Source organism: Helicoverpa zea, chromosome 24 (assembly GCF_022581195.2).
Source record: "Helicoverpa zea isolate HzStark_Cry1AcR chromosome 24, ilHelZeax1.1, whole genome shotgun sequence".
NCBI classification, from domain to species: Eukaryota; Metazoa; Arthropoda; class Insecta; order Lepidoptera; family Noctuidae; genus Helicoverpa; species Helicoverpa zea.
This window is the reverse complement of record NC_061475.1, coordinates 6233333-6257743: the sequence shown is the minus strand read 5'-3', so window position 1 is coordinate 6257743 and position 24411 is coordinate 6233333. Positions and strand designations below refer to the sequence as shown.

General features: G+C 37.1%; 2 protein-coding genes across 3 annotated transcripts; one reads left to right on the top strand and one right to left on the bottom strand.

Annotated features, from left to right (window-relative positions):
• The first annotated feature begins 596 nt into the window (after nucleotides 1–596).
• Nucleotides 597–20609, top strand: LOC124642212 (UDP-glucosyltransferase 2-like). 2 transcript variants are annotated; one of them, XM_047180523.1, is made up of 4 exons: nucleotides 597–1460; nucleotides 18644–18866; nucleotides 19820–20039; nucleotides 20308–20609. In XM_047180523.1, the coding sequence occupies exons 1-4, from the start codon at nucleotides 624–626 to the stop codon at nucleotides 20588–20590; spliced, it is 1563 nt and encodes a 520-aa protein (XP_047036479.1). In that variant the 5' UTR covers nucleotides 597–623; the 3' UTR covers nucleotides 20591–20609. The 2 variants fall into 2 exon arrangements, with proteins under 2 accessions (XP_047036479.1, XP_047036478.1); XM_047180522.1 differs by lacking the exon at nucleotides 597–1460 and adding an exon at nucleotides 16686–17565.
• On the bottom strand, nucleotides 8455–14119 carry LOC124642211. The gene is made up of 2 exons (XM_047180521.1): nucleotides 12683–14119; nucleotides 8455–12304 (listed from the first exon to the last, which is right to left on the bottom strand). The coding sequence occupies exons 1-2, from the start codon at nucleotides 13961–13963 to the stop codon at nucleotides 10904–10906; spliced, it is 2682 nt and encodes an 893-aa protein (XP_047036477.1). The 5' UTR covers nucleotides 13964–14119; the 3' UTR covers nucleotides 8455–10903.
• Nucleotides 20610–24411: the final 3802 nt, after the last annotated feature.

Sequence of the window (24411 nt, the reverse complement as noted above, 5' to 3'; positions counted from 1 at the left end):
ATGAATTATGTAAGAATTGATAGGGTGATCCCGTCCATTTATCAGATTTTATCAACTTATGAATACATTTTATCAGAGTGAGCAATCTTTTATAGACCAATAAGCTAGGGATTGAAAGTAATTTTGATAAAACAGACGCTTAATATTGGGAAATGATAAGACTGATTTAATGAACGGAACTCGTTGCTCATGTTAAAAAAGAATTTGGAAATGATAAAGAAGGCAATCAGCAACAAGGTTACTAGTGTTTCCATATATACATGTTCTCGAATATAATGGATTTTAGGAACATCATACGAATTCCAGCATAACCATTATTCCAGACTTTTCTGTGGAAGTTACAAATCTATAAATATAAAAGAAATACATAGGCAAGTACATAGTAAATGCCTTTAATGATGAAGACATTGTTTACGTATATAAATAGTTATTTTAGACTATCTGTTTAATCAAACAAACTTTTCTTCAAATTTGATCAACAAAGATAGTATTGCAACAAAAATCCGCGAGCCAAAAACTTCGAGGATCGCCAATTATCGAGTGTTTATTAATGAAAAAGCATTTTTGGTAAGATACCAAAATAATTTTCGATTTAGTATCTAAATGATTTTGTAGCTGCTAACATGTCTGTGTCCGTATTAAATATTGTCGTGTGTGGTCTATTTATAAATTCCAATGAAGCAGCGAGGATTTTAGCAGTTTTTCCAGTGCCATCTATCAGTCATCAAGTAGTGTTCCGACCTCTTACTCAAGAACTCACCAAGAAAGGTCATGAGGTCACGGTCATCACACCAGATCCTGTCTTCACAAATGGTGGAGCACCTCCCAATCTTACTGAAATAGACGTTCACGATGTTTCCTATAACATATGGAAGGAAAGTTTTATAAAAGCAGCATCTAAGGGAGTCAAAGACGATTCCTATTCGCAAATGGAAATCATTATGAGCACATTTTCTACAGTGTTCGATGCTCAACTCAAGACTGATGTAGTCCAAAATTTGATTAAAGATAAGAGTAAACAATTCGATCTTCTCCTATTGGAAGCTTGTGTGAGACCAGCGTTGGCATTCTCTCATATTTATAAAAACGTACCTGTGATTCTCGTAAGTTCATTAGGAGCGGCGCCAGGAAATTATGAATTAATTGGAGCTTCAGAACATCCTATTCTTTATCCAAACCTTTTTAGAAAAAGGCTTTACAATCTCAGTTTATGGGAGAAAATTGGAGAACTGTATGAACATTACCGGATCGTGAAATTCTTTGAGAGTAATACCATTTTAGAGAATCAAGTCCTAAGAGATAACTTTGGTCCTGAAATACCAACTGTTTATGAACTGGGCAACAATGTTGACATGTTATTCTTGAATATAAACCCAGTTTTTGAGGGTATCAGACCTGTTCCTCCATCAGTGGTTTATATGGGTGGCTTGCATCAGAAACCTGCAAAGGAATTGCCAACAGTGGGTATTATATTTTTTTCAAAATATTCCAATCGATTCTAGGTGATTTAGAATTATACTTGTTGTCGTTCAGATTCCCTTATCATCATTTTATTCAATCACATGTTAGGTCATTAGTACGTCCAACTGTAGTATGTTTCATTCATTTATAAACATTACCTCCCACTTACTTTCAATGTTCACATTTTTGATAGCAGTTCGTTGATCGCATTATATTTATCAAATACACGTAGTTTGTTGACTTGAATATTATTTGCTTTATTTTACAAAGTAAAACAGAAAATGCATCATGTTTGAGATAAGATATAATGAAGTGTTGCTATCGAAATTTTTGCATGCGCTTATATGTAGATAGGTACAATGTTGCTGAGTGCGAATGACTAAACCAAATCCCACCTTTGCCTTATACCTAACAGGCCATAGTATCAGTCCTTGTAATAATATGAAATAATTGGTGCAGTCCCATTAAGATAAATCAAAAAATAAGATAGGCTAACTTTAAAGGTCTCATATACGAAGGTAATAAAGCCATCAAACGGAAAAGCGAGCCAGATGACACACGGTCAAAACCGACGTGTTTGGATGATTTTCCTGAAAGGGATTTTATAAAAAACTCCATGCACATGTTCTGTTAGGCTGCCTGTCACCACCGGAGCGGAGCTTAGCTGCGGAGTGCAGAAACTGAGAAATATTAACCAATAGGATTGAGGAGCGGAGATTTTGTGCAATCCTATTGGTTTTGCAGGGTCAGTCCGATTTAACAACAAATTCTTAAATATAACATCGACTTTTGCATTTGATTCAATTTTTCAGCTGGTTCTCTGCGGGCTGTCAAATAAAATTTACTCTTGAAAGTTTAAAATCGTCAGACTGTCCAATCATCAACATGACACAGAGTTTCAGCGATACCAGCAAAACATTACGAGCACATTATGTTCAGCGGGCATCAATATTGACGGAAGTGTCTCTGTTTAAAGCAGCAGTCACGACATACACTCGTTTTGGAGAGAGCACCGAGTTACACCTTTTTTTTTTTTTTTTTTTTTTTTTATCGACGTAAAATCATCAAATGACCCCTCCCGCTGTGGGTTAGCAGCGGTGAGGGAGTGTCAGACTCTTACTGACTAAAATCGTCGTGTTCCGTCATAGGCCTTTTATGTACCAGGGCCGCGGTATCTTTCGAACAACCCGCAGCCCCGGCAGGCCTTGGCCCTGCTGGGCCCCGCTGGGGTTGCTGACATCTCTTTGAGGAGCGCGTGGAACAACGCGCGCCGTCGACACGGGTCTGTCGTCTAGAAAGACAGAGGGACGATGAGCCACCCGAACTCACCGCCCACAGACCCACGCCTACGGTGGCCGGGAGTCATCTCGCGACACCCGGCGCCCATGGTGTCTACCTGGTCCAGCGCGGCGGCCGGGATGAGAGGTGCGAACTCTCTGGCGTTCCGCCTCCTCCTTCTCGAGCATGACCGCTTCGCAGAAGGAGGCGACGGCATCCCATTCCCTCTCGCCCCGGACCATGGCCTGAACCAGGGCCGGACGCGAGAGGTCGCCGCCGCCCAAAGCCTCAACGAGGACCCGGCGGTGCCCCTCCCATGCGGGGCACACCTGGACTGTGTGGTCCACCGTGTCGTCGGGGCTGTCCGCACAATGGTGACACCCGGGCGCCTCCTCACGACCGATGCGGTGCAGGTACCTCCCGAAACAACCGTGTCCGGTGAGGACCTGCGTCATGCGGTACGTGAGGGCGCCGTGACTCCTCCCGAGCCACTCCTCAAAGAGGGGACTTACCGCCACGATGGTGGCGTGCCCTGCACTGGGTTGCGACAGTCGCTCCCTCCAGGCCACCATGAGATCGCGCCGGAGCTCCGCCCGCTGCGCGACAACTTGCCGCGGCAACGGGGTTTCTCCCCGGCGCTGAGCCTCCTCGCGCCAGTCGTACAGGCGCAAGAAGACCCTCGCCTCCAGATCCCACGGTGGCAGTCCAGCAAGTAGGCCAGCTGCTTCGCGGGAAATCGTGCGGTACCCCCGGATTAGCCTAATGGCTATCACCCTTTGGGGCACGTTCAAGTAGTGTAAAGCCCGCGGCCGTACCGAACGTGCCCATACCGGGGCCCCGTAAAGGGCCATGGACCGCATGACCCCCGCGTAGAGTCTGCGGCAGGGGGCGTTTGGGCCGCCCAGGTTGGGCAGGAGCCGCTTGAGTGCAGCACCTGCCTTCTCCAGTTTGGGGCCCAAACGTCGGAAATGCTCGACGAAGTTCCACCGGCCGTCGAGGACGAGTCCCAGGTATTTCATCGCCCTCTCGACGCCGATGGTAACCCCCCCCCACCGTGACCTGGGAGCCTGAAGGTGGCGCGTTCCGAAGCCCATGAAAGCACAACCGAGTTACACCTCGAGCGTTGATTGCTCATGCAGTTATAAAAACCAACATGCATACACTTTCATAAGTGTTAACATCGATAAAACTCTTGAAGCAATCGGCGATTGCGTAATAGATGAAAAGTCGTCTTAGGGTCATGGCACATCATATCGGCACCGCAACAGCACAGCTGCAGCATGGCGTCGCCTCGAATTTAGACTACGGCTAGCTGCCAGCGCGCTAACTACGCGTTGTCCGCAAGGTGCAAGCTCGCAGTCCGCGCGCCGGCCGCGAGGTGCAAGCTTGCTGTCACCGCAAACTCAATATTGTTTTAATGAACATGCCTAGGACTTGCTTCGCTGCCGACTCGGAGTCGGCGCGTAATGAGCATGCCGTCGGCGCACTGTACGCGTAAGGTCCGCTCGCTTGCAGCACGCGGGCTTTTTTTTTTTTTAACGACGTCAAAAATCATCAAATGACCCCTCTGGGTTAGCAGCGGTGAGGGAGTGTCAGACTCTTACTGACTAAAAACCGTCGTGTTCCGTCATAGGCCTTTTATGTACCAGGGCCGCGGTATCTCTTTCGAACAACCCGCAGCCCCGGCAGGCCTTGGCCCTGCTGGGCCCCGCTGGGGTTGCTGACATCTCTTTGAGTGCAGCACGCGGGCTGCGAGTCGAGTTGTGTGGTAGCGGCAAGCGCGCTGACTGCCCGCCATTGGCTTTTTCATATTGACATTATGAAATATATTATACTATACACGATTTAATGCTCTAAATTGAATGACAAGCTAAATGCTGGTGTGGAGCGGTGCTGTTGCGGTGCTGTTGCGGTGCCGGTATAATGTGCCATAACCCTTACAGGTGTCCTTAGCTAAAACATTATGTCAAAAGGAATATGGGTCGCACTTGCTAATAGACACATCTGCCATCACTGATCCAGGCTACCCGAACAGTACCCGAATTGTGAGCCAAAAATTAAATTCCATGGCAAAAACAATAAAAGTAGGTGGCAAGACTTATATACTGGTAGGCATAATTAATTTTAATATACAGCAAAAACACTATACCACCTACGGCTTGACGGGGGAATTCTGGTTTAAATATGATGGCTTGATTAAAAACCGCTCCTCTGTAACCATGGCAACAAAGATCATACCACATATCGTACTATATGCTGTAGTACTTAGAAAATAATAAAACATCCAAACAATAAAACTATATTTAGCTGCAAAATAATCAATCAATCAAAAATATTTTTTTATAATTATTTTATAAAAAAATATTTTATAATTATTTTATAAGGAAATAATTTATAAAATAATTTTGGTGCTACATGTCGCTACCATTATTAATAAAACCACTTTTGATTTCGTTTCTAATGTATGTTCATCTTTCAGTGATTTATTTAGAAGTTGGTATGCATCTTTTGCCGACAAAGTAATTGCCAGCAAAAAGTATATTACGTTGCCTAAAAATATGTATAAGTCATGGACTGGATAATCTTATAATACTTTCTTATCGATTTCTCTGATACTTTTGACTGATATTGGTTCCTTTTAAAAAAAAACTCTCCTTTTGAATAATATTTTAATTAGAATATTCTTTGATGTATTGTGTAATGAGATTATAATTTGTATCACTTTTATTATTATCTGATAATGTTACAATGGACTTATAATATCTGATACACGTGTTCTGATTATAAATTAGGGATTTCTACTGCAACTTTTTTATGTTTTTCATTCTTTTTTTACGTTTAGGTGACTTGTTCCACATAAAACAGGACTTGCGTACCGAAGAAGGTTGCAAGTTTTGACACTAATAGCCAGTTTCTTCATTAAAAGTAAAAGCTAAAGTAATTTCATAAAGTAAAAGTAACGATCAAATTCGTTTTTTCAAGGCTAAAGTAACAGCAAAACTAATAGATAAAACGAATTTGACCGTTACTTTTACTTTATGACATTACTTTTGCTGTTACTTTGGCTTTTACTTTTGATGATGAAATTGGCTGTAAAACTTTTAAGTTGGATAATTAATCTATTAAATATTGACGTCCAAAAATAAACACAATGTTATAAAACATGTCATGTCAATTCGACAAATTATATTCTTACAGTATTAAAAGTATTTATTGTAATTCTTACCCAACTTCCACCTGTCTTAATTCAAAAATATATTTTATTCGAGTCTGGCTACCAGGGTGATAGAACAGAAGTCGTGTGTAGGGACTGGATGCAGGCCCCTTCTAAGCGAAGCCTATATTCAGTGGTTAGAATAATGATGAAGATGTATATACCTCTGCTACTAATTAAGTAATGAATACCATTGCACTTATTAATTCGATTTTTATAAAGATTGACTTTAAGTAGGTATCAAAATTCTTTGTGCACGACACTATAAAAAAGATACAATCATGCCGACTGCGTATGAGTAGACAAAAAATTAGCAAACTTATAATTAAGATTTTTTCCGCGATACCGGAATGCATTCCGGACACATGTTAATCAATGTAATAAATAAAAAACCGGCCAAGTGCGAGTCGGACTCGCGCAGCGAGGGTTCCGTACAAATCCTGTATAGATAAAAAGTGAGTTTCGAGCCAACCGTTAAGTTTAGAACAATCTTAGTTATGGTAATTTCGTGAGAGTCAAAATAGTTAATATTTTTTATTTTATAATATAACTAAAATAGTAGGCCAGTACCTTGTAAAAGTTATTTTATTAAAGTTATTTATATACAACATTTTATAGTCATCATTCAGAAATTTGATTGAAAATAACTAATTATGTCTTAAAGGTCATTGGGCATATCTGACCCGCTTTGTAAAAAGTGGCGGACATGAATCAAAGTAGTTTTAAATCGTGGAGAATGGTATGACGTTTCTTTGAATATAATATTTTATTAAAATTCCATGGAGACGAATGTCCAGGATCGTTTGAAAAATATAAAAGACAAGCAGTTTCAGAGGTTTGTACAGGTTGCAATGCTAGTTTTTATTGTTAAAGAATTTTCATAAAGAAGGAAGATGCCAATTCGGATGACCAGGATCTGATGAGGATCTGAAAACCCTGAGAAATCGAGGGCAACTCTTGAATATTGTAGGCACGCATCGAGTCATAACCAGACATGTGAGTGTATTTTTGAGGGTACTGGTAAACAGTGAAGGTTTGGAGCTGATTTGATTATGGAGACTACAGAGAGTCGAGGGAACTCCTGAACGGTATGTTGCAACTACCACGTGTTTGGGTTTATTTTATTCGTAGTGGCGAAGACTTTCCACATAGATAGGTTTGACTGCCATTGTGGGATCGATAGCAAAGATCAGATATAGTTATGGGAACTCCTTTACAATTTATAACGTAACCTTGTGTTGGAGCTTATTTTATTTTAAGTGACGAGAATTCACTACTAACTTGGGTTAAAGCAGCCATTGCAGGAATGGGATCTTTTATTTTTGAGGGATTAATCACCTAACGAGCCCCAGTTTCAGGTTTTTTTCGAAACCGCCTGACGACTTGTAGCTGTCGAATTGTAACAACGACCTCTAGAGAGTAGGATTCGGGGCTGCTGGCTTTACGTTTCTAGAGCCTTGACAAAAGTATTCTGTCCCTTTCTTTGTTTTATAAAGTCGGCTTTATTTTGTAGCATTTTACAAACAAATCCAACTTCAAACATATAAAAAAGCAACAAGAAAACAAAAGCAAGAAAGAAATTAAAAAGATGTTAGGTACATCGGTCTAGAAGTCGGTGTCTAGAGGATGCATCTATATTTATTTAACCACCGAGATCTAGACCGATGCATATAAACAGTTTTCTTGTTGTTTTTAGAAGTTTTTTTTTTTTGTAAAAAGTTATTATTATCAACTTTTGTGAAAAGTTCTCGTCAATACAAATAATATGAACACGACGTAACTAAAAACATACCGTTAAGGAGTTCTCTCGACTTTCTCACGTCTCCATCATCAGGTAAGCTCTAAACCTTCACTGTTTGATAGTATCACCAGACATACATCTGAGAATCAAGTTTAAATCCTATGCATGCCTACAATTTCTGATAGTTGCCCTCGATTTCTCAGGATTTCCATCATCAGATCCTGACCTGATGACAATGGAAATAAACGGCGAGTATACTCTTTCACTACAAAGAAATGATTTCTCAAATCCGTCAAACGTGGTCGTTTAAATTCCCCATTGAAATGAGGAAAATATTTGATGTTTACACCTGATTTTCTCTAGATTCCCATGGTTCACATTGATGCGACTAATGCCATAGTAAATCAGAGCCTTTATCATTATACTGTGCTATATTTCGTTCGTATCCGCCGTGGGTATGGTTTCCATACTAAGGTGCTCAATGACCTTTGAATGATTTAAAATTTTTCACAGTTTAGAGGCCATTATATTTAAGAAGTGTTTGATATGAATTTCACTTTTTATCAAAACTTTAATATCTCTACGCGTTCATGTGAAAAAGGGTAAGTAGTAAGTTTATAATTATTAAAAAAATATTTTATGTCATGTAAGCAAAAATAATATTATTTTAATATTTTGTTCCCCACAAAGTTAAATAATTAGTTCTTCAATATCACGCTGGTGTGGCCATTGGGAACATAAAAGAAAAAGGCTTTCCAAGTGGTGTAAATATGTAACAATACTTTTATTAATTTAGAAGAAATTATATAAACGTGCTCACAGGGAAAAATTTGTACAGAGTGACATTCATTTCTTTTGTTCTTGACATTTTAGAAAAAATTAAAATTAAATACATCCTCCAATGAGGTTTTATATGTCATGAACATGCTGGGGCCTCAGCCACAAGCTAAACTCATCATAAAGCTAAACATTTAAAATAAATACCCAAATGGATTAGTAAAGAAATTAAAGATAAACTAAACTCAGGAGTAATTCTTACTTTAAAATTAAAGAGTAGGTCCATTAATTATACTCAATAGGTAATGGACACACTTTCATAACACTTGTTCTTACAACGTGACCTTTGCTAGTTTTTACCTCCACTGCACGAACTAAATCATCTTTTCCTGGAATGACCTTTACAATTCTACCTACAGGCCAGTTCAATGGAGATACATTATCAGACTTAAACAATACCATATTGCCTATTTCTAAATTAGGTAGTTGAGTTTTCCATTTAGGCCGACTCTGCAACATAACTAAATATTGTTTATGCCATTGATTCCAAAAATGCTGTTGCATTTGAGAACATTGTTTCCAAAAACTAAGCCTTCCTACATTTACATCAGTCAAATTAAGCTCTGGATATGAAGTCAATGGTGAGCCAGTAAGGAAATGTGCAGGTGTCAGGTAAGACATGTCATCACAATCTCTTGACATGGGAGTTAATGGTCTAGAATTTAAAATACTTTCTATGTGCACTAACACTGTATACAGTTCTTCATAAGTAAGTACACTCTGAGTAATTACACGTTTCATATGATATTTTATACTTTTTACTCCTGCCTCCCACAGGCCACCAAATACTGGGGAATATGAAGGAATAAACTGAAACTGTATTCTCTCTGAACAACCATAATCAAACACTTTGTTTTGATGATCTGTGGAATTCAGTAGCTTATGCAAATCCTTGAGTGCATTATCAGCACCTCTATAATAACTAGCATTATCACAATATATTTTTGTAGGCTTATTTCTACGGCTTATAAACCTTTTTAAACAAGCTAAGAAAGTATTAGTTGTCATGTCTGACGCCAATTCTATGTGAATTGCTTTAGTAATAAAACATATGAAAATAACAACATAAGCCTTGGTTATAACAGGATTTCTTACTCTAGTTTGTTTAACATTGAAAGGACCCGCATAATCAGTGCCTACAATTTGAAAAGGACGTGTAATATTGACTCTGTCAAGTGGTAATGAACCCATAAGTTGACTGGAAGCTTTAGCCTTAAATCTGAAACATAATACACACTTGTGCAACACAGATTTTACTTCTCTGCTAGCATTGATTAGCCAATATTGCTCGCTTAAACTACTAAGAATTAGCTTCTGCCCAGCATGCTTAAGGCGAATGTGTTCATTAAGAATGATAAGTTTGGTCAAAGTTGACTTTTTGGGCAAAATAATAGGATGCTTTTGCTGAAATGAAAGGTTTGCATTTTGCAAGCGACCACCTACTCTTAATAAGCCGCAGCCATCAACAAAAGGATTTAAACCACTTAAGTAAGAACTTAGATCAACTTTCGACTTCAAACATTTCAACTCATTTTCAAAATGTGAGCTTTGATCAATTTTAATCAAGTCATGCAAAGCAAGAGCCACCTCCTCAGGAGTTAAATGTCCCTGCCTTTTCTTAATATTCTGTTTATTACAATTAAATACAAAACGTTTGACATAAGCCATTATTCTAGTCATTTTATTTAAATTAGAATACTTTTCTATAAAACTATAAAACAAATTATTTTCCTTACATTTAACTAAAGTATTACATGTTGAAGGAATCAAATTGAGCTCAGAAGTATCAGAAACATCAGTATTTATCTGAGAATTATCATGAACATATTCACTGTTTTGCAAGTACTGTGGACCATGAAACCACAATGAGTTTTCGATTAACCGATCTGGTTTAAGACCGCGAGATAAGCAATCAGCAGGATTCTCATTGGTGCTGACATAGTCCCAGTGTACATCTTTAGATAACTGCTTGATTTTTTTTTTAAATTCTATTAACAACATAAGCAGTTAGTTTTACAGCCTCAATCATAAGCCATGATAAAACAATCTTTGAATCTAAATATAAGTAAATAGGAATATAATTATATTTTACTGCTAAAGTATCATGCACTTTTCTTGCCAACTTGGCTAACAACAAAGCACTATTGAGCTCAAGTCTAGGAATAGTTAATGTTTTATCCTTAGGATTAATACGAGACTTGGAACACAAAAGGTTAACATTTACAGTGTTATCATCTCTGACTACTCTCAAATAAAGGCAACACCCATGTGCAATATTAGATGCATCAGCATAACCAACTAACTCTAGCCTTTTATGTGGATATACATTGATATTTCTAGGAACAGATATACAAGACATATTCATCAAACCTTCAACAAATTGAAGAATTTTTTTTATTTAAAGCATCAGGGAGAATATCATCCCACTTTAACTTTTCAAACCAGACTTGTTGCATTAAGTATTTAGCTTGCACCAAAATAGGACCTACCAAACCCAAAGGATCAAAAAATTTGCTAATAAAACTTAACATTTGTCTCTTAGTAGAAGGTTTTTGTATTTCAGCGCTTGGACACTTCATACTTAAAGTATCAGAAGTCACATCATATGACAAGCCTAAAGTTTTCACAAAAGTATTTGTTTTATCAAAATCCTCTTTATTTAATTGATGAATTTCTATAGGAATGTCATCTAATATTTCAGTGTTATTTGAACACCACTTGTGTAATGAAAAACTAGCTAAGTTCAAAAGCTCGATAAGTTGCCTTTTTGTCTCAACAAGCTCTAAAATATCGTTGGAACCACATAAAATATCATCGACATATGTAGAATATTTCAACACAAAAGATGCTAATGGATACTTCTCTTGGTACCGTTCAGCAAGTTCAATTAAACACCTAGTTGCTAAAAATGCAGAACTCTTTAAACCATATGTGACAGTTTGTAGCTGAAGACATTGCACACTTTGATCAACAGAATCTCGCCAAAAAATATTTTGCAAGCAGCAATGGTCTTTACTCACTAATATACCCCTATACATAGCCTTTATATCACACAGTAAAACATATTTAAAACTCCTAAATAGTGTCAAAATGTCAAATAAATCATTTTGCACAACAGGCCCATTAAGCATCATGTCATTTAGACAAATACCTTTATTGGTTTTCATGCTCGCGTCAAAGACAGCTCGAACCGGAGTAGTTTTACTATTTAAATTAATGACTGGGTGGTGAGGTAAGAAATACACATTACCTGCCCTAGGATCATAGTTAGATATATCAAAGTACATGGCATGGCCTTGCTCAAGATAAACATGAATGAACTTCTTATACTGTTGATATAACTTATCATCTTTAGCGAAACGCCTTTCTAAATTATGAAAATGATGCAATGCCTGATTAAATGAGTTACCCATCTGGATATCGTTTAAATTAAGTTTTAAAGGTAAATCTACACAAAACTTTCCATCAACAAGTTTGACAGAGTTTTGAAAACATTCCTCAGCTAGTTGATGTTCAGTAATACCTTCTTTATAAATTTCAGGTACTTTTTCACATTTCCAAAAATTTGAAATAGTATGTTCAATACTATCAAGTTGATCATTATGAGAATTATGAGAAATATTATGGGGGGTACCTTGAACTGTTACACAGAAATTTGAAGAATGGATGTTTCCAACGGATACTGGTAGGCTGCCTGCTACAATATAACCTAGGCTGGTACTAACCAGGCAGGGACCTTGCGGCGTTAGAGGCAGTGATTCCCTCTGAAGCACCTGGAAAAATACATCACACCCTAATAACAAAGAAATTTCACCAGTTCTATTAAAGTTTTTATCTGCCAAATAGACATGCGAAGGAATATTAAACCCAACATTATAAAAACTCTGTTGTGGCAGTTCACAAGTTATATTCTTAGCTATATAACAGTTTAAGGCTAATTTAAAGTTACTATTAGCAGCATAAATATCAAAATTTGCCCTCTGGTGCATATTACTAGTGCCTTGTAGAATACCTGTTATGAGCTGATTTGCCGGTGTAATCTTGCAATCAATTTGATCAGCAAGCTTTTCTGTAATAAAAGATACCTGGCTACCCGTGTCCAGCAAAGCGCGTGCATGGATAAATGTACCATTTTTGGTGATAATACGCACTATAGCGGTAGGTAGCAGCACATCCTTCACAGGCGAGGTACTTGACATAGCTACTGCACTGTCAGACCTTCCAACATCAGCACAGGGCACTGTGGCAGTAGAACTGGCAGTGGCGACATTGCTCGCCTCCTTCTTAGCCATTTCCACACCATGCAGAAGCGTATTGTGCCGTTGCTGACAGATTGAGCATTTCAAACGCAGCTTGCATTTACCACCATGCGCATTCAAACAAACAATGCATAATTTATGTTTTTTAACAAATTGACCCTTGTCATTATCAGCAGCAAGTTTAAATTTGGCACACATGTATAATCTATGATTAGTATTGCAATACTTACATGAGACTGCTGCTGCTGTATTACATGCAGGCTTGCCAGGCTTCACACCACTGGGAGTACTCACAGGCATTGTTTCCATTGCATTCTCCCTGGCCAACGCTCTGGACTCCAAAAAATCTATGAATTCCTGCATAGCAAACACAACTTTTTTATCCCGTCTTAAGTGAAACTCATTGTTTGTCTCAGAATCCACTTTTCGGAGCAAAATGTTGACCATTATCGGACCCCAAGCTTCAACCGGCATGTTTAAACTTTTTAGTGCAGTTAAATGTACATTAGCACTCGCTACCAAAGATCTAAGATCAGCAGCAGTGCATTTAGGCAAATCAATCAAAGTATTAATGTGATGGTTAATGATCATTGGCTCATTGTTATAGCGGTTTTCTAACAACTTTAATGCTTCAGAATAATTTACTTCAGTCAAAGGCAGATTTTGAATTAAGCATAAGGCTTCCCCAGTTAAAAATGATCTCAAATAATATAATTTTTGGCACAGACTCAAGCTTGTGTCAGAATCAATGACTGCCTTAAACATATTAATAAAAGGTAGATAATCTAAAATATTGGCACCACTAAATTCTTTTATTGTAATTTGTGGGAGCTTCCTGAAATTATTTGCATTTTGCCTAGGAGGCTCCGCCTCGGGCTGCCCCGATGTACGACAAGCATTGAGCTGACGATCAATTTTGGATATGCAGGTGAAGTACTTACTTTCATAAACAACGGGGTCTTCATCGTCCTTTGGATTTATGCACAAAATACTCTTGTTAAGGTCCTCGTAAGAGGCAAAGTTTTTCACCAAGCGACTGCGCCGCTCCGTGAGCAACTCACTAGACGCGATCACAATTTCTTCGCTGTTACAAAAACTTTCTTCACGAGTTATTGCACCCTTTACATAGCCCCTACGGAGCTTTAATTGAGCCAGCTCGTCACTAAGAGCCATGGTGCTATATCCTAAGATGCAAGCCAAAACCCAGATGCAACAAATGTAAGAAACACCTTAACGTTAAGTACACTGTTATAAAATTAAATAATATACAACTAACAAAACAAACAGAAACGTGTAAAAAAATGGCGACGCGAAAAAAATGATGAACGCCGACAGTCAATTCATTCACTCGATGTTCGATATTTGGCCGGAAACTCACGGCAACTCACGGCGAATGTTCATTGTTCGGTCGCTCTTCGCGCGCTCATTGGTCGCGTTTCGTTTTCTTGGGTTGGCAACGCCTTACCTCGTTTGCACGTTTGGATACGCGCGATGCACGCAGCGAAACTGCTTCCGTAATAGCACGGAAACACCCTTACGCACAATTGATGGATGACTCTGAATCCTCCTGTGGCTTTCTTCTTTATAACCACTTTTTCATAAAGGGATTGCCTTGTAATACGAAACATCAAATTTCTCCACTTCTATAAGAGTATTATCTTCTTACATATATTTAATTTGAAGGAATAATTCTCTTCTATGCAAGTCGAAGACAATCGAAGGACCTATTTTTCCTTATATTCGAAGGACCAGCTTCTCGAAGTCTCGAAGGATAACTTTTTTCTCGAAGGACCACTTTTTATGTTCCCCACAAAGTTAAATAATTAGTTCTTCAATATCACGCTGGTGTGGCCATTGGGAACATAAAAGAAAAAGGCTTTCCAAGTGGTGTAAATATGTAACAATACTTTTATTAATTTAGAAGAAATTATATAAACGTGCTCACAGGGAAAAATTTGTACAGAGTGACATTCATTTCTTTTGTTCTTGACATTTTAGAAAAAATTAAAATTAAATACATCCTCCAATGAGGTTTTATATGTCATGAACAATTTTATGTAACTTCAAATTTATCATTTTCGTAATTTTTCCTTTATCTGTACTATGTAACGTTGCTTCGTGCCGAATTTAAAGATTCTGAGTTCACGGGAAGTACCTTGTAGGTTTTGATTCCCTAGCGTGTGACGGAAATTCGTCTAAGGTGTCGGTAAAACTGCTGTATCTTTTGATCGCGTTAACTTAGAAGTTTGATTTTTTCATTGCTTAAAGGGACAATAGACCTAGGTATTTGGTATAAATTTCAATTTGGTACCTTTATTCGTTCGTGAGAAATAAGGTAGTAAGTTTCATTTTATTAAAATATTTTTATTATATTATATAACAAAAAAAAAATGTGATTTTCGCAATTTTTCCTATATTTGCATTATATAACAATGCTTCATGCCAAATTTCAAGATTCTGAGTTTACGGGAAGTACCCTGTAGGTTTTGATTCCTTTGCGAGTGTCGAAAATTTGTTGAAAATATCGACATAATCGGTTGTATCTTTTGATTGGCTTGGCTTAGAAGTTTGATATTTTCACAGCTTAAAGGGACAATAGACCCGAGTATTTCATGTGAATTTCAGCTTGATACGTTCACGCGTTCTTAAGATAAAGGGTCTTGACAGACAGACAGACAGACAGACAGACGGACAACAAAGTGATCCTATAAGGGTTCCGTTTTTTCCTTTCGAGGTACGGAACCCTAAAAATCGCTGAAGAGGTATTGGTATCAATGTTAAGGGGTGATGAAGATCAAGTAGCACAAGTAGTAGCAGTAGTAAAATAACATTACTTGTGTAATCATCATCATCATCAGCCTAGCGCAGTCCACTGCTGGACATAGGCGTCTCCAAGTGCACGCCACTGAAATCGATTTTGTAATTGTGTAATTCATTATAAGAAAAAAAATGTTACCTTTTTTTTCTGGGAGTTGGAAATGTCTGTTGTCACGACAATATTTAACTAACGTTGAAGATATTCATAATAAATAATTTATTTTATAATATTAATAAATAAAATGGAAATGAAAGGCAAATAATAAAATACCTATATTTTTAACAAATGATTATTTTGTTAGGCAAGGCCTAAGCTATAATATTTGCAAATTGCACCATAAGCCGCAAGTGATGTCATATACAGAAACTAGATATACTGTGTACAATAAAACATACATATATACCTAACTAACTAAAATATCCAAATTCTTCAAGAAACCTGTTATTTTAATGTTCATAAATATGCGAATGATAGGTCTTCAGATAACGCAAAAATTAATAAATTATAAACATTTAAAAAATAATGGATTACCTAAAAACTTTTTTCAGTATATTTATTCTCTGTATAATCAGAGGTTAAATGTATAGTTGAAATAATTAAAATCTTCTAGAATAATGCTGGGGATTTATTTCATGACTTTACATACAATGTAGATGAATCAAGTAAATTCTTTAGTACCTATATCATTAAATACACTACATACCATCGTAATTGTATCTATAAAACTAATGTAACAAACCCCAGTTTACAAAAATCCACCTCTTTTATAGAAATTCATCAAATGACCCCTTCCATAAGAAAACCCATCATGTTCCTTCTTAAGCCCGTTCAAACAATTCCGCAGCCTGGTAAACACAAATCCACCTTACTTTTTTGTGAAAAAGATATTAAAGTAATTGCTAAAGGTAAAAGAATTGAGTCAAATGATAAACTGAATGTTAGGTTTCTAAATAAAAATGATAAGACCAACTTCAAAATAAACAACGTACTTCACACGGCACCCTTGACAATGACATCGTGTCAACGGAACCCTGAGAAAAACTTATAAGGGCAAATGCATACTTAAACCGGCACAGAAACAAACTCACTTTAGTATCTTAGTATTACTGCGACCGCTATCATGTCGCTTCCAGTATTATATCTTTTAGTTACGTGTTTGTTAATAAGTTCGAACGAAGCGGCCAAGATACTAGCTGTGTTCCCAGTGCCATCTATCAGTCATCAAGTAGTGTTCCGACCTTTGACTCAAGAACTAGCTAAGAGAGGTCATGAGGTCACTGTCATCACACCAGATCCTGTCTTCAAGAAAGGAGAAGTTCCTTCCAATCTAACAGAATTAGACGTCCATGATATTTCTTATAACATTTGGAATGAGAATTTTATTAAAGCTGCATCTAAAGGGAATAAGGAAGATATGTATACACAATTGGAAATTATTCTAGACACTCTCGTTGAAGTATTTGAGGCACAACTAAAAACTGATGAAGTGAAAACACTGATTGATGATAAGAGTAAAAAGTTTGATCTTTTGTTGGTAGAAGCTTGTGTCAGACCAGCGTTGGCATTTTCTTATATCTACAAGAATGTACCAGTGATTCTTGTCAGTTCGTTAGGAGCCGCTCCGTTAAACTATGAATTGATAGGAGCGGCTGACCATCCAATTCTGTACCCCTCAGTTTTAAGACAGAGACTACACAACTTAACTACTTGGGAGAAATTTACAGAATTATACAGTCATTATCGAATAATGAAAATCTATCAAAATAATGCTGTATTGATTAACAAAGTCTTTAGAAACAGGTTTGGTCCTGATATACCAACTGTTGATGAATTAGGCAATAATGTTGATCTGCTACTTCTGAATGTGCATCAAATATTTGAAGGAATTAGACCCGTTCCTCCATCAGTGGTTTATATGGGTGGCTTGCATCAGAAACCTATAAAGGAATTGCCAAAAGTGAGTACTTTTTATACAGCAGATGTGCATTGCAAATGGTGAATTTTTCTATATTCATTGTATCAAGCGATTTCTTTCTATTCCTATTCAGGCAATAACTTTATTGTCTATTTCTTCTTCCTGCCGTGTTCTTTCTTATTTATTGTTGTTGTCTACTACTAATGTATAAAACTGTTTTTTTGTCTGGTATTAGGTAAGGGGGAATCATCTATTTCAACATGTACACATGTATTTTTCATGTCATTATGTAGACTCACTATAAGGAATCAAAGCCTTTCTTTAAATCTTTTGCATTTACATGACGTTACGGCACAACTGACCACCAAAATCTGCTTAGTAACTGGTTATTAAATAGCGCCAAATTTTACGGAAAAAAACGAACATATTACATATTATGTATTTTTATTTTGACCTTGACTTGACCACGCTATAATAGCATGACACAACTGACATAATAAATACTACCTTATGTCTCATGTTACATACACTTATTACATTCGTAGAAGGTAGTTAATGATTAAATGCTATTTCTAGAAATTTGAGATAACTGACACTAGGGCTAGTTAGATGAGTAAATCTGCAGTCAATATGACAACAAGAAAAGGTCATTAGTGTTATCATTCGAAAGAGATCATAGTTTACTGGCTATGAATTCTAGGTTTATAAAAAAGACATGGTACATATTTTATTCATGACTAGTCGTTTTCCCGCGGTTTCGCCCGCGTCCCGTGGGAGCTACTGCCCGCACCGGGATAAAATATAGCCTATGTTACTCGCAGATAATATAGCTTTCTAATGGTGAAAGAGTATTTAAAATCGGTCCAGTAGTTTTTGAGTGTATCCATTACAACCAAACAAACAAAGTTTTCTTCTTTATATAGTATAGACTAGCATCCGCCAGCGATTAAAAGATACAGAGAGTATAATAAATATGATCAACAAATAGATGATCCAACTCTTAAAGAATTTATAAAATGGAATCCTATAATGCAGGTATCCCAAATGACACTCAAAGATTTTATTCATCAACAGTTCAAATAATCAGTTTTTTAATCTATATATCCTTTTTTTGTTACAGGATCTGAAGACCTACTTAGACTCTTCAAAGAACGGCGTCATTTACATCAGCTTTGGTACAAACGTGGCTCCCTCAATGCTGCCTCCAGAGAGAATCCAAATTCTTGTCAAAGTCTTCTCACAGTTACCCTACGATGTTCTTTGGAAATGGGACAAAGATGAGCTTCCTGGGCGCAGTAAGAACATCAGGATCTCCAAGTGGTTACCACAGTCTGATCTACTCAGTAAGTTTTTTAAGTCTTCTGTCCAATTAGATGTAGTGCGAGCCGAGTTCAGTCGTAGTTCTATGTTTTTTTAAAATATTTAGATTAAGGAGAAAGGGTGACGCTAAGGGTATGCCTCCGTCTCTCTCCTGACTGATTTTGGATGAGAAAGTTATTGTGGAAGAGTTTGCGGTGATATAGGTGGTTAGAGGAGGGGTTGGGTTTTCACTTGATAAGTATATAATAAACTAGCCGTTTTCCCGCAGTTTCACCCGCGTCCCGTGGGAGCTACTGCCCACACCGGGATAAAATTTAGCCTATGTTACTCGCAGATAATATAGCTTTCTAATGGTGAAAGAGTTTTTAAAATCGTTCCAGTAGTTTTTGAGTTTATCCATTACAACCAAATAATACAAACAAAGTTTTCCTCTTTATAATATTAGTATAGACAAGTTTAAACGTCTCATAAGTACGAGTTTAGATCAGGCCAATGCAAGGCAACCAAGATAACTTTCCTATACTATATTTACTTCCGTAATGTATCAGGACACTATATAATTACACTGAGTGCAGTGGAGTTGAAGAAAATCTGTCGAGGTTTTTTTCTTCTAGTAAGTTAAACAATGCAAACCTGCTTGTAACTGTTATTACTCACACTCACACTATGTAATCAGTACTTACAAGCAACTATATAGTAGCAATTTAGCAACAATTTAGTAAACATAGCCAATTTAATGACTATGCCGTAAATACGGCAGAAAATAATATCCAGGCCTCAAAAAATGAGGTTTTCATATGATACGGCATTAGACATTTTCTTTGTGTGAACGGGGGCTGACGATGATAATGACCGTGCTACTGACGTATCATGAGAACCTGCAATAGGTCTATGAAAAAAAAAAACCCGTGACATCATATATTGACTTCAACAGAACGCTTATATAAAAACTCAAATATTCATAATTCTCTTTCAGGACACCCAAAAGTAAAACTTTTCATAACCCAAGGAGGTCTACAATCAACAGATGAAGCTATAACAGCAGGAGTGCCTCTGATTGGTGTTCCAATGTTGGCAGACCAGTGGTTCAACGTGGAGAAATATGTGTACCTAAAGATTGGACTGCAATTAGATCTGGAAACACTTACTGAAGAACAGTTTAGGAATGCTATTAATACTATTGTTGGGGATGACAGGTAAAGATTCAAACAAATAACATTTACTATAAATTTTTCACTCTTCGAAAAAATTACCTATCAACAGCCTATAATACGATTTGGAGAAGAACGGGTTAGTCGGTTCATGGATCAGTCGACAACAGAACAATGTTTGACACCCTGGTATTTTTAAGCAATCATCTATCTAGAGTAAACACATTAAGTTGCATCAATCAATCAAAAGAGACTCAATTAAAAACAGTCACTTAAAAGGTCTCCTAACTAATTATTTGTCTCACGTTTTCAGTTACAAACGCAATATCGAAAAACTTCGAAGCGTGATGGAAGATCAGCCTATGAAACCATTGGAACGCGCGGTGTGGTGGACGGAGCACGTGCTGCGTCACGGCGGCGCGCGACATCTGCGCTCTCCCGCCGCCAACATGTCGTGGGCAGAATATTTAGAACTAGAATTAGTGCTAATCGTATTAGCAGGTTTACTTGCTATCCTTACAGCCATTTTTGGTGCTATTTACGCTTTATGCAGATGTTTTACCAAAGAAGTCAGTGTTAAACATAAGAGCAATTAAAAATCATTATATCAGCGTTTATTTCTGTTTTTTTTACAAGTTATGCATTTAATTTTGGTCCTTAGGTACTGCATTATGACTTTCAGAAAGACCAGTTGTAGATAAGCACTTGAATAGCTATGTTTAATTATATAATTGCACCTGATTACACATACGTATTATCTGTATTATTAATCCAATTATGTCAAAAACTGCACAATCCCTACACCTCATGTATATGTCGCAGGGATATGATAAAAACGGGGATTTGATCAATTCTCTAAGGGATTTGATCAAATCACGGAGGATGTTAAAATAACAACACGATTTTATCTTTTCCCTAAACAAATCTAGTGAATTGAACAAATCACTGAACATTATCATGTCACTTTTCAAGTATCAAGTATGTTTGCCAGGATATTGAGTGCACAAAAACTGCGTGTCAACTTGACACTCAAATGGCATCCACAGATAAGAAGTTTGCCCTTACCACAATACTCATTTGTAGGTTCGTTTAATTCCAAGATATACTAAATGCGTTCAATTCTCCCTTATCTGTATAATGGGGAAAGGAAACTTTACTCATGAACGGAACTGGCGTGGCCTTAATGCAAGCGTGAAAATGATTATGATTGTGATAATTTTTGATGTATGGTAATGTGCGTTTTTTGGAATATAGGAGCAGGAATGGAGCCCTTGTTTTTATGTTTTTACCTGAAGGTACGTGTGTTTTGGCTACCTGTTAAGGTGAGTTACACCATTTAACTGATACTAAATGCAGTCATCATTTCAATTGCCATCCATTGATTAAATTGTAGATTTAACGGCTGTCAACTCTAAAACTGCCCTATTGGTATAGTGGTCGCAAGCGAAAACAAATTCTGATGCTGCTCACCTTTTTTAAGAGATTGAAAATCATCAGCAAGGCTCCAGTGTGCAGCAGAAGGGAGAGCGAGTATCCTTTCATGCATAAGTTATAAGTGAAAAAATATATTGACACAAATGACAGTCAACATCGAAGGGTCGATAGCCCCCAAAACAAGTTTAGGGTCTCGTTTCATTATGTCAGTGCAATGACGTCTTATACCAGTTTCATAATCGGTTAACTGTTTTTCAATTACCGAATAATATTGCACAAATTGACTTTTACGTTGCCGCTATAGCTAACTGGTTTTTGGATCTTATATCACTCGAGTTATTACACTGGTTTCGTAAAGGTATTTCGAAAAAAAAAAACATTAAGGAATCCGTCACATCGAGATGGTCCACTTATATAATAGACCGGCAACACCAAGCGCTGCTTTACTACTTAATCACGAGCTCCTCAGCTTATTATTTAAATCATTTATTTAGCCACACATGATGCCCTTCAAACAACATAATAAGCCTTGCCGATGCAGGTTGCCCGGGTAACTGAGTTGAGGAGGTCAGATAGGCAGTCGCTCCTGGTTGCCTCAGCTGCATACGGTTAGACTAGAAGCCGACCCCAACATAGTTAACTGGGCTAGGAAAAGGCTAGGCAGATGATGATAATATAAAGTATACAAAAAAAAAACTATAGAAAAGTCAAAATCTTAGTATATGCTATGTCTGATTTGGCGTATCTATCGAAGGAATCGACAATCTCGCTTATACTGAGACCGCGTAGTTCTAATGTCATTTATATTAAGTGAGACTCTAAAAACACGATATCTATAGAATATTATTGGTTTTGTTTAACTTCGTTAAGTGTTTTGCTTATCTTTCTTGTTGTGAATTAGAAAATAATTCAATATTAACTTTCATTTCTGTCTAAAGACATTTGGAAGCTTAATGTTGCTCTGATAATTTTAGCAGGCGTTTAAGTGCCTACGGTTGTGGTGAAATTACCACCTTGTGCCTAGTTGAAATTCTCGCAATAAATATGTATTTTATCCAATTTCTAAGTTATTTTTGCCCATGTCGTGTGTGTAAAAATGAATTAATAAAAATAGAATATAAATAACGCAGAATTTATATTGACTGCCACATTATTCAGGGACACATTATTTTGGAACAAACTATGCTATATGTTTGCCTGTAGATAACATTCTTTTTTCCTCCTACAATCGCAGTTAAGGTATTTTATCTCTGGAATATTTTGCTTATATAAGAAGCCCTTCAACTGCTTTTTCTTGTTTTCTCTGTTCAATTATTGTTACTTGCAGCAGTTTTTTGATTTGTTTTACTATAGGTACATACGTTTATTGACAAAAAAAGATCAGTCGTATTAAATTAGTATTTTGTACTTAGATATGTTTTTAAAAAGAGTTTTGTATTTTTTTCTCACCGGACGTCACCAGATTTCTTTAGTTCAGAATTACAAAACCAGATTTAACTTCATTCTCATAGCTGAAAGAATGTTCTTACAAAGTTAAAACTCTTTCGAAGTGATACTCCGAGGATATTATCTTACTAAAAACTTTGACCTGTTGTTAAACTAACCTTAACTTCGACGTGGGTAAACTTTAAACTGATAGTTTAGTACCTTGCTGACGGCTCGTGGTTAAATAATGGTGTAACTTAGCTTTTGTTAGGTTTTGCTTACTGAGGTCGGTATATGGATCAGCGTTTTTTTTTTCAAAATCATTAGTTTATTCTCCTAGCAAAATAGTTCAAAATTGAATTATTAGCATTAAAGCTAGATTGTAATTTTTATGATGTTACCGTAGGAGGTCACATCATATAAACAACAAAAACAATCATCATCATCATCATCATCTCACCATAGGACGTCCACTGCTGAACATAGGCCTCCCCCTTAGATCTCCACAAATACCTGTTGGAGGCGACCTGCATTCAGCGTCAATAAAACAATACAAAAACAATAGTTCTGGTAAATCACATGGCTGGATTGCCTGAAAGATGACATTACCAAGAAGGGAGTGAGTGTCAGTATGATGAGTGACAGGGAGGAATGGAAGCAGAAGACATATTGCTCCGACCCCAAAGAAAAGTGGGAACAGGTCAGGAAGAACAACTCTTGTAAAAAACAAGGCCATCTAAAACTACTAAACTGATTTCAAATAAAATTTTGTACGAAAATATAGCCTCTCGCCGAAAAACCTTGAGCCGGCTTCTTTCAGTGAAACACGGGAAGCAGCTGGTATTGTATATTCATAAATAAATCAGGCATGAAAGGAACAAATATACTCGTACCTATGTTTAAAAATTGATAAGCAAAAAACATCCAAAATATTCCTTCTTCTATATATCTTCCGAAAATGTACTGAACAGTCCTGGAGCTCGTTAAAAGAAATCATACAATTTTTTTACCGTCCAATTGTTCAAAGTTCAGAAACTTAGTTCGCGAGGTAATTTCCCGAGTATTTTTTTTCGCAAAATAAATTGGATTCCTTTGTCCTCCGAAATTTAACGGCCTACTTACATAATGTTAGTTGAAAATTCGGAGTTGGATAATCTTATGTTGTCTGCCATACTTCGAGGGGACCTAAACCTAGGACAGGACATAACACAAAAGTTTTTACAGATATGAAGTCTTTAAAGACAGCACCAAATTGTGATGTTGCTGAAAATTATCCTTATCTTCTATCGAATAAGCTGCAGATTTATCACCTAACAAGCCATAGTGTCAGAGTTTTTTCAACCATGTCAGACGTCTTCTGAAATGGAATTGTAACAATGACTGTTTCAGAACACAAGATTCGAGGACGCCGACGACGAACGGTTCTCTCTTTTTAATTATGTGAGTTTAGTTTTAGGTTTAGTTCTCAATAAGCAGTCAATTCCCTTGCAAAACTTGAGGATCATCAACTACAAAAGCGATTTACTGCATGTCAAACAATACTATTATCAAAGGAGAG